General features: G+C 43.5%; 1 protein-coding gene across 1 annotated transcript in view; it reads right to left on the bottom strand.

Annotated features, from left to right (window-relative positions):
• Positions 1–16,659, bottom strand: part of KIAA1549L (KIAA1549 like) — a 133,482-nt gene that overhangs the window by 63,865 nt on the left and 52,958 nt on the right. Inside the window, exons 12-14 of the mRNA XM_064289439.1 lie at positions 14,502–14,692; positions 9,148–9,275; positions 764–942 (exon numbers count right to left, since the gene is read on the bottom strand). Of these exons, the coding sequence (XP_064145509.1) occupies positions 764–942; positions 9,148–9,275; positions 14,502–14,692 (498 nt within the window). The remainder of the gene's footprint in view (positions 1–763; positions 943–9,147; positions 9,276–14,501; positions 14,693–16,659) is intronic.

Here is a 16,659-nt window from a genome sequence, read left to right on the forward strand (position 1 = left end):
GAAGCAGACAATGGGTTATTTCAAGCTTGTTCAAAGGAGTAAAAGTTGTTTCAGAGCTTATAATATGGGCTACATCCCTGTCCATATGACAATATCTTCTCTGGCTCCCTCTCAATTCAAGCTTCTCCCATTCCCACTAGGAAACAGGGTTTTTTTCCTTATGTTAATTATCTCATACCCCAGTAGGGTGAATTCTAAATCATCATCTCTGAGTTACCAAAAAAGCAGAATGGACACAGAGACACATTCTGGGGAAGACAGACACCTTGTGAGAACCTTCTTCTACAAGCCAAGGAACCAAGGAACACTCAAGCTACCAACAGGGAAGGAATCAACACAGCTGAGAGCCTGATTTGGACTTCTAGCCTCCAAAACTGTGAGGAAAATAAATTCCTGCTCTTGAAGACCACCCATTTGTGTTACTGCAGCACTAGGTACCTAAGGCAGGAGTGTCACCAAGAAAGGCAAGTCTTTATGTGCAGGTGGAGAACATAGAACTTCTGATGTTTCTCTTCATAGCTACAGTTTTTAAAAAGTTTCCTCTGGGTTTTCTAATAATGGTAGAAAATACCCTGAAAATATCCCCTAACAAATTCCTTTTGGGTGATCTGAGTCCTGATTCATTCTGCAGAGCCCTGGTGCTTACACGAAGTATGTCTGACAGACCCAATCCCCACCCAACTACTCCGAGGTGTTGCTCCGAGGTGCTCATTCACTGAGATCTGGCTGGACTCACTCCCGCTCTGGGGCCTCAGCTCCTTACCTCACCATTGAGGGCTGCTGACTCCTGGCTCCTGTCTGAGGCTGGGTGTACCACAGGAAGGGCAGTGGGCTTTATTGCAATGAGCTGCACTGAGCCAGAAGACGAGTCAAAGGGATCCGCAGCCGCTTTGCCAGAGCTATCAAAAAGAACTGCTCCCTCCTCTTCATCACTCGCTGGCACTAGAGCACAACATAAACACATTGATTTTATGATTTAGGGTTGCTGCACCGCACTGGGAGAATTTATGAAACGCTCATAGCTTAAGATATTGCTTTACTCAAAAACAACCTCGGAACAACAGTATCTCGTTCAGTGCCAAGGGACACCACTGCTCATGGATTTCTTTTAAATTCAAGACCTACACTAGGTATAGGAGCCCTGGTGGTGCAAATGGTTCCATGCTCCGCTGCTAAATGAAAGGACGGCTGTTCAAACCCACCCAGGGACTCCATGGGAGAAAGGCCTGACGATCTGCTTCTGTAAATATTACAGCCAAGAAAACCCCATGGGGCAGTTTTACTCTGTCACATGGAGTAGCCATGAGTCAAAATTGACTTGATGGCACCCAACAACATACTAGCTACACCTCAGCTGCGTTATTGGTAGGTTGGAAAGAAATGATAAAGGTTTGAATTTAAACAGTAAAAATGATTCTTCCAAAACTGCAACCATATGCACTAAAAAAAAAAGTAAATAAGGAAAGAAAAAGAGAAAGAAGGAAGGAAAGAAAAGAAAAAGAACAATCATTTCTCTATGTTTCAGCCAGAGGTGGGAAAGGTTCAATTTGGTCAGATCGAGCAACTATTTTAAAAATATGACATTCAGTTCTCCGCCACCAAAGCTACCAATGTTAAGGTAACACGTCTTCTTTAGTCAACTGGCCACATTACTCACTGATGACACTTCATTCTTTTTCTTTCTAAAGGCTGCTTCTCCAGTGATTTGAGTTTTGGTTTCTTCCATTTGTCTAAAACAAAAGAAAGCTAAGAAATAACCACCAGAGAAACTAATTTAAAGTTACAGACAACTCCCCTAATTAAATGGAGTGATTTCTACCTACGCTCTGTTAAATTAATTCTCCCCTCTGACAGGTAATTCTGCTGTGATTGCTGAGAGACACCAGTCTGCCTTGTGCACCCATAACTAAACTGACAAGAGAAGTTCCCGGGGCCCATGGTATCGTGCTGATTTACTTGTTCCTAAAGTGTATTCCCATTAAGTAACTATAAGAATGACAGCTTATTGAGCATGGCTCAGCAAGAGATAAATTAAGCCTATTCAAACAACTAAACAGTAAACAATTTAGGAGCAAAATCGGTGTTACAGAAAATCTGATTGTACTAGAAGTGTGTTTATCTTTCCTCCTGTCTGCCCAAGAGATTGAGATGTTATTTCAATTATTGAGTAAAGTAATAGACACATAGTTGTATCATTTTGTCACTTATCATAATCACAGAAAATTTGTCAAATTAAGTCAAGTAAATTGTTACTTTAGAGTGTGAAAGAAAAACCTCTGAGTCTAACAATGTATTGTAATTGGAGATTTTTTGAGTTCTGTGGGCTTATTTGCAAATAGCAGGCCACCAAGAAGCCAACTGCAGAGGAAAATCTCTATTCCGATGTGTTGCCAGATGTATATATATTTTTAGAATATAGTTTTTCTGGACGTCCCTTGCCTGGCCACCATCGCCTCCCACCTGGAAAATTGCTACAAAAGCCATCTCTAGTAGCCAGCCTCCAAAATGGCTCCCAATACTTCTTGCCTCCTGATATTGTCATCCTCCCACAATGAGCAGGACTGACCTGTATAAAAAAAAAAAAAAAATTTTTTTTTGTATAGCCAATATAAAATTGCAGAAATGACAATGTGTTGCTTCCAAGGCCAGGTAATAAAAGACATTGTGGCTTCTATCTTGCTCTCTCTTAGAGCAATTACTAGGGGAAAAGCCAGCTGCCATGTTATGAGGACACTCAAGCAGCCCTATGGAGAGGTCCATGTGGCAAGGAACTGAGGCCTCCTGCCAACAGCCATATGAGTGAGCCATTTTGGAAGTGGATCATCAAGTCCTAGTCAAGCCTTTTGATGACTACAACCTCAGGCCAACATCTTGACTGCAACCTCATGAGAGACCCTGAGCCAGAACCACCCAGCCAAGCCATTCTTGAATTCTTGATCCACAGACGTTATATGCAATAATAAATGCTTATTGTTGCTTTAGCTTACTAAGTATTAGGAGCTCTGATGATGCAATGGTTAAGTACGCAGCTGCTAACCAAAATGCTGGCGGTTCAAACCCACCCAACAGCCTCATAGGAGAAAAACCTGGTGACTGCTTTCCATAAAGATTACAGCTTAGAAAACCTTATGAGGTAGTTCTATTCTATCACATGGGGTCGCTATGAATTAGAATCCATTCAACGGCACCTAACAACAACAACTGTTAGGGTGATTTGTTACACAACAATAAATAATGAATATACTTCCTAAACAGCCTCTCACCTCTGAGCTTCCACTCTTGTACCCTCCCCCAGCAGCCAGGATGGCTAATTTTTTCAAAAGGTAGCCAGGTCACATTACTCTTTTGCTTCATAACCTTCTGAGGTTTTATCTCTCTCAGGAAAAATTCCAGCGTCTTTACCGTGGCCTGCAAGGTCTTATATGATCTGGTGCTGGGCATCTTGCTGACCCTGTCTCCTACCTCTCCCCTGGATCCACTCTGCTCCAGCCACAGCGATCTGCCTTCTGATCCTTGAACACATCAGGCTTGTTTCCATCACGGCCCTTTGACATTAGCTGCTCCCTCTGCTTGGAATGCTCCTTCCCCACAGCTTTACACGGCTGGTTTTCCTTCTTATTTTTCAAGTCTTAGGTTCAGAAAGACCTCCTGTGACCACCAATCTAAAATAACCCCCTCATCACCCTATTATGTTTTCTTCCTAGCACATATCACTACTATTTGTTGTAATGATTTACAGTCTTACCCCACCTCTGCCACTAGAATGAACAGAAGCTCCATATTTGCCCCTCTTTTTAAAGGCTGATATGTAGAGGGGTTAACAGCCATGGCTGCTAATCAAAAGGTTGGCAGTTCAAATCCACCAGGCGCTCCTTGGAAACCCTATGGGGCAGTTTTACTCTGTCCTTTAGGGTCACTATGGGTTGGAATTGACTCGAAGGCAACGGGTTTGGGTTTTTTTTTTTTGTACCCATTACCTTTAACAGTATCTCACGTATAGTTGGTTTTCAATAAGAATCTGTTGAATGAATGAATGAATCAACTTTCTTAACATGGAAAAGATGTTGTTAGTACCTGTAGAACACGTAGAAGTTAATGCCATGCTATCACTAAGCTGTTAAGAGGATGAAAAGTGGTACGTAGCATTTCTATTGCTCTGGGTCGTGATCCCATGGACAGGGTAACGGGGGGCGGGGCATAACTATAACGAGGCAAGAAAATGACATACTGGGAACTGTACAAACTACAGGTGTTTTTTTCATCCTCACTCACAAAAAGTCAAGATTCAGATTGGCACAATAATTCCTCTAGGATATCCTCCAGAAAAAAGGTCTTAGAATATGCTTCATGGAAAAAGTATGGGAAAAGACATTCCATTAAATATTAATACATTTGTACATTAAAATGTTGTGTGAATACAGAAGGTTCCTGGGAATTTTTTTAATTAATTAATTAATTGTGCTTTAAGTGTGAGTTTACAAATCAAGTCAGTCTCTCATACAAATACTGATACCCACTTTGCTATGTACTCCCAGCTGCTCTCCCCCTAACGAGATCCACATTCCTCCTCTTCTCCCTGTATTCCCTGTGTCCATTCAGCCAGCTTCTGTCCCCCTTCTGCCTTTTCATCTTGCCTCCAGACAAGAGCTGCCCACATAGTCTCATGTGTCTACTTGAGCCAAGAAGCTCACTCCTCGCCAGGATCATTATCTATCTTATAGCCCGGTCCAATCCCTATCTGAAGAGTTGGCTTCAGGAATGGTTCCAGTCTTGGGCTAACAAAGGGCCTGGGGGCCATGATGTCCAGGATCCTTCCAGTTTCAGTCAGACCATTAGGTTCCTGGGAATTTTTAATGTATAATTAGTTTCTAAAGAAAAGGGCATTGTAGAATGCTAAAGGAAAGGGCCATAGATAAACCGAGGAAGTATCCTAGAACAACATCCCACCATCACAGCAAATGCTACTCAACAACCATCTCATATCTACTTCGGCTCTATTTGCATGGCTGGTTTTAACTTCAGTAAATCAGGTTGGGAGGGCAAACTTCATTGCTTCCTGTTTGAATCGGCAATGGGGAGAGGCCTCCCACTTGAGGCAGAAAATGTTTTTTAAACAACACATGCACTTTCTTTCCAAAATTTTCATTAAAGCTCAAAGACAAATAATCTATAACGAGCATCAGTGCCCTCAGGCAATAAGCAAGTCTGCACTTCATTGGGGAAGCAAAAAAAGAATAAAAACTGAAACTGATTTTTGAGTTAATGTCTCTGACAAATTTTCCTTTATTTCTTAATACCAGAATCCCCTCAAGGCCCCTGCTAAGAAAGTAGTAATCTATTCTCCAGGCGCTCTGATTCGTGTCCTGGCCTTGCTCCACCTGTCCCATGACTACTAGAAGGCAAGGCCTGATTAGATTCTGAGCCTGACGGTGAAATCTCTCAATGACTGAGGGGTTTAGGAAGTTCCTTTGCCTTTAAATGACTAGAGATGCAAATGCGTATGTTACCTTAGAATCTTGAACTCAATTTTAATTTGCTCCTGGAAAATACCCTTTCTAAGGTGACACTGGTTTCAACTCAGAAGTTCAAGTGTCTGTATTTGGTTGAAAAAAACACTAAATTGTTTTGCTTTCAAAATCCCAGCTCTCGCATGTATCTTTGCCAGTTATATTTAAACAGCATCATGAAACAGACCCTAAAATTGCCTGGAAGCTATGGTAACTAATGAGGTCACTGAGCTTCTAGAAGAATCCACACCAACCATGTTGCCATCAAGATAGTGTCTTTTCCTTTTAAAAGTTTTGATTTTCTTAAAAAAAGAAAATTGGAGGCTACAGATACAACAAACCTTTCGGAATGTAGGTATATTAACATTTCTTAACGATACTTATTAACCCTAAGAATGGACACTAGAACAGACATGCCATAAGGAAACAGTACTTGAATTTCCAGATCAACAGAGTAATCTCTTCTAACAAGCCCCATTCAGACAATAAAGTCCTTAATACTTTTCATAAGCTGACAATGCAATGAAAATATACCTTTTTGTTTTCTCCACATTTCCATTCAATGTTTGTTATTTTCCTCCTTTCTCCCCTCCTCCCTGCCTCCTTTTGGTTCATCTTCCAACCCAATAAAATACACTATTAATTCTCTTGGTTAGAATGTAACTTAGTATTATGACAAAATGGAGTCCTTCGGTAAAAAGGACAAGCGTAGGCTTCACTGACAGCCTATCCTAGAATCCTGATGTGCTTCAGTATCTGCTGCGTTTTACATTCAGTGAGTTGGTCCTTTCATTTCTGTTTGAAAATTTCCAACCTGAACCTCACTGAATGGAAACCTGTGCTGAAACAGAAGCAACCAACCCTGAAAATGCAGTGGGTTTGCTTTTGACAGAAATAAAATGTAACCAAGCACTCTACACCTGGAGATAAATAAAATAAACAAATGAAAACCTCAACCCAGTACAGTAATGGCATTTGGTTCATGTACTCATCTGCTGTTTTATCTGAATGTGATACTTAAATACTCAAAGAAAGTGACCTAAACAGAACAAGGAGGCAGGCGGAGGGGGTGGACGGACAGAACGGTGAAGGTCAGCAAGAACACGTAGATTAGTGTTCAGTAAACTGGGGGTGGGGAGTCCGGTGTCTGGTACTGGCTCAGCGCCCTCTTCCTCTGTGGATTAAATGCAGAGGAGGAAAGGCATCGGGCTGTAGACAGCATTTACTGACAGAGGAGTCTGTTGATACCACATTTTTAAGTACATAGAAAGGGCACAGAACAATATGTGCAGTGATCCCATTTTATGAAATAAAACAGAGCAATGCAACAAAAAAACAAGGTTATGTATGTGTTGTCATACGCATAGAAGGTCTGAGAAAGACCCACACTGAATTATTCAAGGTCATTTGTGGACTAGGGTTGGGTGAGTGAGGCATGGAGGAGAGAGTAGATTTTGACTTTATGGTGCTCCCTGGAAACTCTGTGGGGCAGTTCTACTCTGCCCTATAGGGTCGCTGTGAGTCGGAATTGACTTGACGGCACTGGGTTTGGGTATACTTCTAAAACCCAAACCAGCTGCTGTTGATTCCAACTCATAGCAGCCCCATGTGTGTCACTGTAGAACTGTGCTCCATTGGGCTTTCAATGGCTGATTTTTTGAAAATTGATCACCAGGCCATTCTTCTGAGGTGCTTCTGGGTAGACTCGAACCACCAATCTTTTTTGTTAGCAGTTGATTGCATTAACCATTTGCACCACACAGAGACTCATTTAAACACTTCCTAGAAGTGTATACAGGAAGAAAGGAAAAGGAAGCAGGGGGAAGACGAGGGACAGGAGGAGAGAGGAGGGGAGGTATCATCTTGGATTGGTGGCAATGACAATAGTGAAAACAACCTGCCCTTGTGGCCTCACTGTCCATCGTCTCTGCTGTCACTGGCTCCCACTACCCATTTCTCTTACTACCTCACTCTGAGAAAAAGAGAAAAAAGTTGCTAAATTCATACCTCTTTTCACAAGTTCTAGAGCCCCTCTTACTTTTTGTGTGCCTGGTTGGCAGGGAGCTAATGGGGCAGGATTTCAAGTGGTCCCAGGTAGGGCAGATATTCCAGGAAAACCCCACATGTCATGCCCTAATTCTGGCAAGGAAAGCTCAGAGTCTATGTTGGAGGTCATGGGGAATTCAGGGTAAGCAAAAATTCAAGAACTAAAATGTTATGACAGTTTAAATAAGTATATAATAGCTGGAAATGGGAACAGAGTCCACATTTTCCCTTCAGAATATAAATTCGCTGTGTCATTCAGCAGATCAGCCAATAAGCAAGGTAAGCACGGTGTTTACCTTGCTTACCAGATTATCTGTAGTGAACAATTTCACATTTTTTTCACCACATCAAATATTCTGCTTCTAGGTATGGCTGGCATCTCTCTCTCTCCCAACCCCACAGCACCTTCCTACAGAATCAAAGCCACTTTTTAAATATACAACCCCCAACGGGCGGATGATCCAGTAAGTGAGGTACGCACAGGCTTACTTGTGCTTACTTATTAATCTGTAGTGAAATTGCATAATCTGCCTCTGGTGTCATTCTTTCTTTCTTTTTCCTTTATGGGCCAGAAAAAGGGACATTTGAAAACAAAAGAATATTCTGGCACTAGTTTCAAAACAAAGTCCCTGAGATTCCTTTAAAAGGGAAGCTCAGGTACCCAGAGCGCCAGATTCCTTCCTTGGCTTTTCACCTGGCATTTCTGTCTGGCCCCACCTACCACCCTCTGAAATCCAAAAGGAATTTTCTCTGCGCTGAGTGACAGCCACAGGTGCTTTAAACCTGGGCTCCAGGAAGCCACAGCTGGAGGTCCAGCATCACACACAAAAGAACCGCGTGGAGAGGGTCAGAACAAAGGTGGGATCGGAGGAAAGCAAAGCAGAGCAGTGATATCCACCAGGAGTGATCTACAGATAACTAACGATGCACTGCACAGTCAGGCAGCTCAGAGGACTAGTCAACAAGCCCCCAACCCCAATCCTTTACGGGGGGGCGGGGGACAAATCTGCGACAGAGAGAAACTAAACAGTTAAGTTTCCCTGGAGAACCAAGGCAGAAGCATGAGGTTGATTTTTACGATGACAGATTTATTCCTTTGTTGTTTTTTCTGGGAGAGACAGATTTGCAAAATCTGGACTCACTGACATAGACTGGACCCCTGAAACTTATCAGGGGAGTCTGGGCAACAAAATGAGGGGGCTTTCCAAGACAAGCAGCATTTCAGAGACCTGTCACCTTCATGGACCTGATGATGGAAATCATGTTGATTCACCCAAGAATTAGAAAAATCTCTATGCAAACATCAGTTTCGTCTGCAAGGGTCTTTCTAAGGCACGTAAATTCTGTAAGAACAGGGGGCAGAGGAAGTAAGACAGAATAATTCAGAGAAGGGGATAAGGTGGGACCTCAAGAGGTAGGTATGAGCCTCCTGACCCTTGAGGGACAGAATAGAGCCAAACGAGGGTTAAAGCACACGTGTGTGTGTGTGTGCGTGCGCACACATGTGTGTGTATGTGTGCGTGAGTGTGCGCACACGTGTGTGCGTGTGTGTGGGATGGGGTGGGGGTGGTGCTTGGCAGGGACAATGTCTCACCATTTCTCTTCCTTGCCTCCTCCTTTGTCACTTTCTGCTGTGCCATTACATTCTGCGGTGAGCGCCTCCCTGAGCTGGGCTTCCCTGATTCGTTGCTGATGACAGAGCCATTCTCACTGGGAGACCTGCTGGAAGTAACCATAGCAACAGGGGAGACAGTAAGTTTCAACTGAAGCAGCCTCCTCTCAAGGTTATCTTATTTGCACCGTTTATGTCTACAGCCTTTCATTCCAGTTTTATCCACAAAGAAGAAATGACACGGAGGTGGGGGAAAAAAATGAAAACAAAATAACACACAACAACCCACAGTATGGCATGGGTTAAGCAGCTGGTTGTTCTAAAGGGCATTTACTGGGGTTCAGCTCTGCAGAGAAGTTCAATGAGCACAGTCCTCAGTTGCCTCCTCTTTTTCATTAACCCCCAGTGACAATGGAACCAGTGGCAACGGCTCTTTCTTACCCTCTTTTTAAAACACAGCACTTTGGGTAGTGTTGCAGAATGTTTCAATCACATGGACATCTTCAGGGACATGCATAAAACATGCTTCTCTTGTACTGCTCTCTTTATACCTCAACTACTAAAGTTATCCCACCAGTGAGGTCTTCACTCCGTCTCTCTCTCTCTCTCTCACACACACACACACACACACACACACACACGCACATTCTTTGACTATGGCAACCAATGTGGTAACCACCTATATTTTGAAACTACCAATTTAAGCCAATCATTCAGCCAGAAAATACTTTTTATGCACCTTCTCTCTATCAGGCACTGTGCTAGGCATACTGGTGCAAAGAGATACTAAGACAGCACCCTATGCTCGCCAAAAGCTCCCAGGTGTAACTACTATGTGTCAAGGATGGTGCGGAGTGCTTTCAAAAGCATTAATGAATCATTATAGACCCTCTGACTTGGTGATTGTCAACCTTGTTTAGCAAGTGAGAAATGTGAAGCTCAAGATGGTGAAGTGGTTTGTCGAGGGCAGTGTTGGGAAGTGGCAAGTTAGCACTGGAAGCTAGGGCACCCCTGCAGGTAGGAGGTCTCCCACACAGCCAGAGCTGCTTCCTTCTACTGTCTTCTACAGTGATCCCAGACAAGGGGGGCCTTTACATAGAGCAAGCCACAGGGCTTTCTCTCCTTCCCTCAGGGCAGGACTTCTCTTCCAGAGCTCTGCGGGAAAATGAGCCCCTGCTGAGCTTCCAGTGCCTCACACCACACTCACATCATGCCAGCCTGTGGGTGGGCTGAGCATAAAGACCAACTGCCTTCTTCCCTGTGAGAGACAATCAGGAGGCAGATATCCAGAGGCCTTATCAAACCTCTTGTTTTTCTATTGTCAATCGTCCAAATTCAGAAAACAATGGCGTGTAGTCCCTACAATGGAAAACTGAATGGAATAAAAAGCAAAGATGTCACTTTGAGGACTAAGGTAAGCCTGACCCAAGCCTTGGTATTTTCAACCACCTCATATGCATGTGAAAGCTGGACAATGAATAAGGAAAACTGAAGAATTGATGCCTTTGAATTATGGTGTTGGTGAAGAATACTGAATATGCCATAGACTGCCAGAAGACAGGAACCCTGGTGGTGTAGTGGTTAAGTGTTCAGCTGCTAACCAAAAGGTCAGCAGTTTGAATCTGTTAGCTGCTCCTTGGAAACCCTAGAAGGCAGTTCTACTCTCTCCTATAGGGTCGCTATGAGTCAGAATCGACTCGAAGGCAATGAATTTTGTTTTTTTCGTTGGCCAGAAGAAAAACATATCTGCCTTGGAAGAAGTACAGCCAGAAGTGAGGATGACAAGGCTTCATCTCACATATGTTGGACATATTATCAGGAGGGACCAGGCCCTGGAGAAGGCCAATCATGCTTGGGAAAGTAGAGGGTCAGCAAAAAAGAGGAAGACCCTCAAGGAGATGGATTGACACGGTGGCTGCAGTGATCAGCTCAAACATAAGAAATGCTTGTGAGGATGGTGCAGGACCAGGCAGTGCTTTGTTCTGTTGTACATGGGGTTGCTATGAGTCAGAACCAACTCAACACACCGACCAACAACAAAATGCACTTGGCCAACAAGTAAGCAGCATCTTAAGTCAAAGCCGTGTATCTTTGCAGATCCTCCTCTTCCTTCTGTTCACTCCCTCCTCATCCTCTGGGAATTTCAAATTCTCAGCTCTGTGGACTTCAGTGTACTTTAGCACTCTGAAGGCCATGAACAATGAAAATGACCACTCACATCCATGGAATAAGGCTCCCATCTGCTAAGAGTGTTCCATGGAACACTAGAGCCAAGTGAGACATTCCTCGCTCCACCCCAGCTCTGTCCCACCCCAAAGCTCCACAAACAAGTTTATTCATTGTATTTCTTCATTGAAGATTCCTAATGCTCATTAAAATATCAAAAGCCCTGATGACTCTGTCATAAAGAGGCCTATTGAATTTTGTTTAACCAGGTATTTCCCAATCTATTAGGCCACAATCCCCTCTCACTAGAAAACATTTTGGGGAATCCCTGTGTGGTACAAATGGTTAATGTGGTTGGCTGCTAACTGAAAGGCTGGTGGTTCAAGTCCATCCAGAGGTGCCTTGGAAGAAAGGCCTGGTGATTTACTTCCAAAAAATTAGCCATCGAAAACCCTACGGAGCACAGTTCTTCACTCACACCCATGGAGTCTCCTTGAGTCAGAGTCAACTTGATGTCAAGCAGTGTTGATAGCATCCTATAAAACTAGCTTCCTAATTGTGTCCTAATGCTTCCACTCTGCTTCGCCCCCATCTATGTCCACACAGCAGCCAGAGTGAGCCTTTAAAACTGCAAGATCATGTCATTCCTCTTTTCAAAACCTCTAACAACTTCTGATCTTTATTAAAGATAAAATTCCAAGTCTTGAGTTTGGTTTGTAAAGCCTGATGTGATCTGACCCCTGGCTACTTCTCTGACTTACCCCTTACCACTTCCTCTCTAATTCATGCCAGCCTCCTTGGCCTTCTTGCTCTTCTTTAGGCATGTCAAGGAAGTTCCCTCCTCTGGGCTTTTGCATATATTGTTCCATCTCCTTGGAACACTCTTCCTCCAGATAGCCTCATAGCTTACATCTCATTTCAGCTGGGTCTTTCTCAAATGTCACTTCATCAGAGAGGTCTTCTATGACTTCCTATCTAACATAGCAACATGCCCCTCTCTACCTCTTTATCTCTTTACTGTGCTTCTTTGTACTTATTACCCCCTAAAGTACTATGTATCTATTTCTCTGTTTACCATCTAGGTCTCACCACCAGATTGTACACTCTATGAGAACAGGAACATTCTTTTGCTCACAGCAATATCCCCAAACCCCAAACCAAACCCATTGCTGTGAGGTCAGTTCCAACTTGTAGCAATCCTATAGGACAGAGTAGAACTGCTCCATAGGGTTTCCAAGGAGTGGCTGGTGGATTTGAACTGCTTACCTTTTGATTAGCAGCCAAGCTCTTAACCACTGCACCATTTGGTAAACAGCAGACGATCAATAAATATCTATTAGGTGAAAGGAGGGAAAGAGGGAGGGAGGAAGGGAGACAGGAGGTGCTTTTCAAGCCTCCAAGTGGTCTCAGACAAGGAGAAGGGAGCTGGCAATGGGTGTTGGTTTAGCCAACTGAGTCTGCTATAAAAAAAAAAAATTTTTTTTTTTTTGAGTCTGCTATAGGGTTCATTATTCCATTATAGGGCAGAGTCCTCCTAATGAATTTTCTAGCCTCTAATCTATCATCTATCATCTAGCAACCATGTTGCCACCAGAGTTGTTGTGAGATGCCTCTGAGTCTATTCTGACTCATAGTGATCCCATGTGACAAAGTAGAACTGCCACATAGGGTTTTCTAGGCTGTAATCTTTACAGGAGCAGATCACCAGGTCTTTTTCCTGTGGAGCTGCTGGGTGGGTCTGAACCATTAACCTTTCTGTTAGCAGCCAAGCACTTAACCATTGTGCCACTAGAGTCATCTTTATAAAATACACACTGGACATCAAACTCCTTAGCCTGGCAGTTAAGACCCTCCACAATGTTAACCTATCTTCTATCTTTACCTTCTCTGCATCCCAACCGCTGTGAACTCTAAATTCCACGGACATTCACCAGTTAAGTCAGTGTGCCTGTCCCTCTCTTCTCCCAGCTCTTTCAGATAGGGGTGCCTTTATCTCTCCCCACCAACTGACATGCCATCATCCTTCCTCCCTTAAGCCTTCCCTGGTCAGAATTAAGTTCTTCCCCCTCCCTTTTCCATAGCAGTTGGTTCAGACTCCAAAGTGGGCATCCACACATTATGCTTGATATTCCAGTTATTTCTCTCTCCGTCTCCTCCATCATGAGATTCTTGGGGTCAGGAATCAAGCTTATTGATTTTTTTCTTTTTATTGTGGCAAAAATATATATAGCAAAACATTTGCCAATTCAACAGTTTCTATCTGTGCAATTCAGTGACATTGATTATGTTCACCATCTTGTGGTACTGTCACTACTCTCCTTTTCCAAATTATTCTACCACCATTAACAGAAACTCAGTGCCTCCTAAAACCGTTGCTGTGGAGTCAATTTCCATTCATAGCAACCCTACAGGACAGAGTAGAACTGCTGCATAGGCTTTCCAAGGAGCAGAGCGGGTGGATTCCAACTGCCAACCTTTTGGTTGGCAGCCCAGCTCTTAACCACTGCACCACCAGGGCTCCCAGTGCCCCCTAAAACTTATTAACTATTGTAGCCCCCCCAATGTCCGTCAAAGTGCTCTGTTCATAGTAAAAACTCAATAAACGTTTTTTGAGCAGAAATCATATATTCTGTTGAGAAACTAGGAGCCCCGGTAGTGCAGTGGTTAAGCACTCAGCTGCTAACTGCAAGGTCAATGGTTCAAACCTACCAGCCACTGCACAGGAGAACGATGGGAAAGTCTGCTTCCATAAAGATTACAGCCTTGGAAACCCTATGGAGCAGTTCTGCTCTGTCCTGTAGGGTCACTCTGAGTTGAAATCGATTCGACAGCAACAGGTTTTTATTGAGAAACTGCCAGATAAAATACAACTATGCTGGATCAAAGGCACTACTTTTAAGATAAATTAAAATATATAAGTGCCACATCAACGCGAAATTTGTTATAATAAACATAAGAGCGAGACCTCTGCTGTCACAAGGGGTGGGTCATGTGAAGCAGGTATTGTGATTCTCATCCCCTCCCTTAGTCTCCTTTTCAAATATTTAAAATCAGCAGTGGGGGGGGGGATGTCTAAAGAGAACAGCAGAATTAACGTGAGGGCTTCGCAGCTCTCGCCATCAATCATCTCTCTTGCTGATATGGAGAGGCAGAAGTTGGCCCTGTCCTACCTCTTTCTGGTTTCCGTGGACTTGGCGGTCTTGATGGTGCTTCCATCCGGAGCAGCCTCTCTTTCCTGAGAGGCTGGAGCATCTCTAACAGGGAGTGGGAGGACCACCGTTTCCTGAGTCACCGGGATGACCTCCTCATCCGCCCCTTGCTGGCCCAGGTGCTGCTTGGCATAGTCAAAGCCTTGCACTGGCTGTGAAGAGGAAACCGATTGGCAATCACATTTCTAGCAGTGTGACTCTAATTAGACGACTTTAAGAGAAGGCAGGCGGGAAAGTGCATGTCATGCAACCACACTTAGGGTTTCCAGTGAACGAGGGTTCACTCTAATCTCCATCATAACTTCTGCCTTTGCAACGTCAGAATCGGTGTTAATTGCACCCAGCTACAGAATCTCTGTAGATAAAAGTGTAATAAAGATGCAAATATGCGTGCGAGAACAAACTTATTTCTAAGATTTCAGAACATTAATTTTAAGTCAATGGAGACTGCTAATTAGAAACACTCTTAACTGATGTGTTAAAACAGGCCCTGCAGAATCTCCTGTCTAGATATAGTGTATCATACTTAAACTCAGCTCTCATACAGCTTTATAGGTAATAGCAAGTGGGTGGCTTTGCCAAGCCATTTAACTACTCTGCACTTCAGTGTTCTCATCTGAGAAACTAAGATAATCATATCTGCTTTACCTCCACCATGCTTGGGTATTAAAGAGAATTGCAGATCTGAAAACACAGAGAAACATGCTATAAAATGTGAGGCAGCAAATCATTAACAATAAAATGGAATTTATAGAATTACTCTTTAATCCAGACTTCTCCCTTAAGCAGGCTGGCTCTCCTATAATTCATTACTGGGAAATAAGCAAAGAATTTATTATACAGTGTTTGAAATCCCAAGTGAATAGGGCAGCTGCGAGCAAAACCCAACAGACATCTATTAATGGGGTAATAAAAAAACAAGAGCCATGTTTAAACAATTCCTGGGAGTGCCTCAACTCTGCTTGGCACCCCAAAGCAGCACAATACAAATCTGAGGCAGTACAGGGTGGAGATTACAGCAACAGCTCCGAAAGCAGACTGCCTGGGCTCAAATCCTGGCTCTTTCACTTATTAGCTGTATGACCTGGAGTAAATTACTGAAGTCCTCTGAGCATCCGTTTCCATCTGTAAAATGGGAATGATATTAGGGTAAATATGATGACATGTGTGTGTAGGTGAGAGTGATATCTAACTGCCCTCAGGGGCTCCTGTGAGGATTAAGTAAGGAAACTCTTGTTCAGCATTTAGCTAAGTGACACTTAGTAAGAGCTCAATCAACATTAGTTATCATTGTCACATGCGCTTCCACTAACTCACAGTCCAGATGAAATGGACGTCAGTCATTCTTTTCAACAAAATTTGGGGATGAAAAGCCACCTTCACCACTTGAATCTTATCAGAACTTGATATGATCAGAAGCTCCTCCTTCAGAAGCTAATTTAGTTAAGAAATGCACCAGGGAGGCTCTGGAAAAAAAAACAAACCTGTTGCTGTCGAGTCGATTCTGACTCATGGTGACCCTACAGGGCAGGGCAGAACTGCCCCATAGGGTTTCCCCAGAGCAGCTGGTGGATTCGAACTGCTGATCTTTTGGTTAGCAGCTGAATGCTTAACTACTGCACCACCGGAGCTCCAGGGAGGCTCCAAATTTATTATATCTGGGACTGTGGGCCAACTCATCAAATTTTACCACTGAGTCTCAGAATAGGATGGAGTTTTATTGTTAAATCCATTAAATCTTCCTCATTTTAAGATGCCTCTAATCCCACCATGGAGTCTTTGGATAGTGCAAACAGTTAACACACTTGACTGCTAATCAGAAGATTGGAGGTTTGAGTCTACCCAGAGGTGCCTCGGAAGACTTGGTGATCTACTTCCAAAAAATCAGCCACTGGAATCCCTGTGGAGCACAGGTCTACTCTGCCACACATGGGGTTGCCATGAGTTGGTAGCTTTTCCATGGATGGTTCCTCCAATTCCCTGGGGGACCTCACTCTGGGAAATGTGGTCACCCTTCCTCTCCTCTGAGACAGCCATGCTCTAATCCATGTGAAATCACTGGCATTCTGACACCAGGATCTGGGATGTGTTTCTGAAATAGTGTTTTGCTAAGGGAAGC

The sequence above is a fragment of the Loxodonta africana genome, chromosome 7, assembly GCF_030014295.1.
Source record: "Loxodonta africana isolate mLoxAfr1 chromosome 7, mLoxAfr1.hap2, whole genome shotgun sequence".
In the NCBI taxonomy this organism is placed as follows: Eukaryota; Metazoa; Chordata; class Mammalia; order Proboscidea; family Elephantidae; genus Loxodonta; species Loxodonta africana.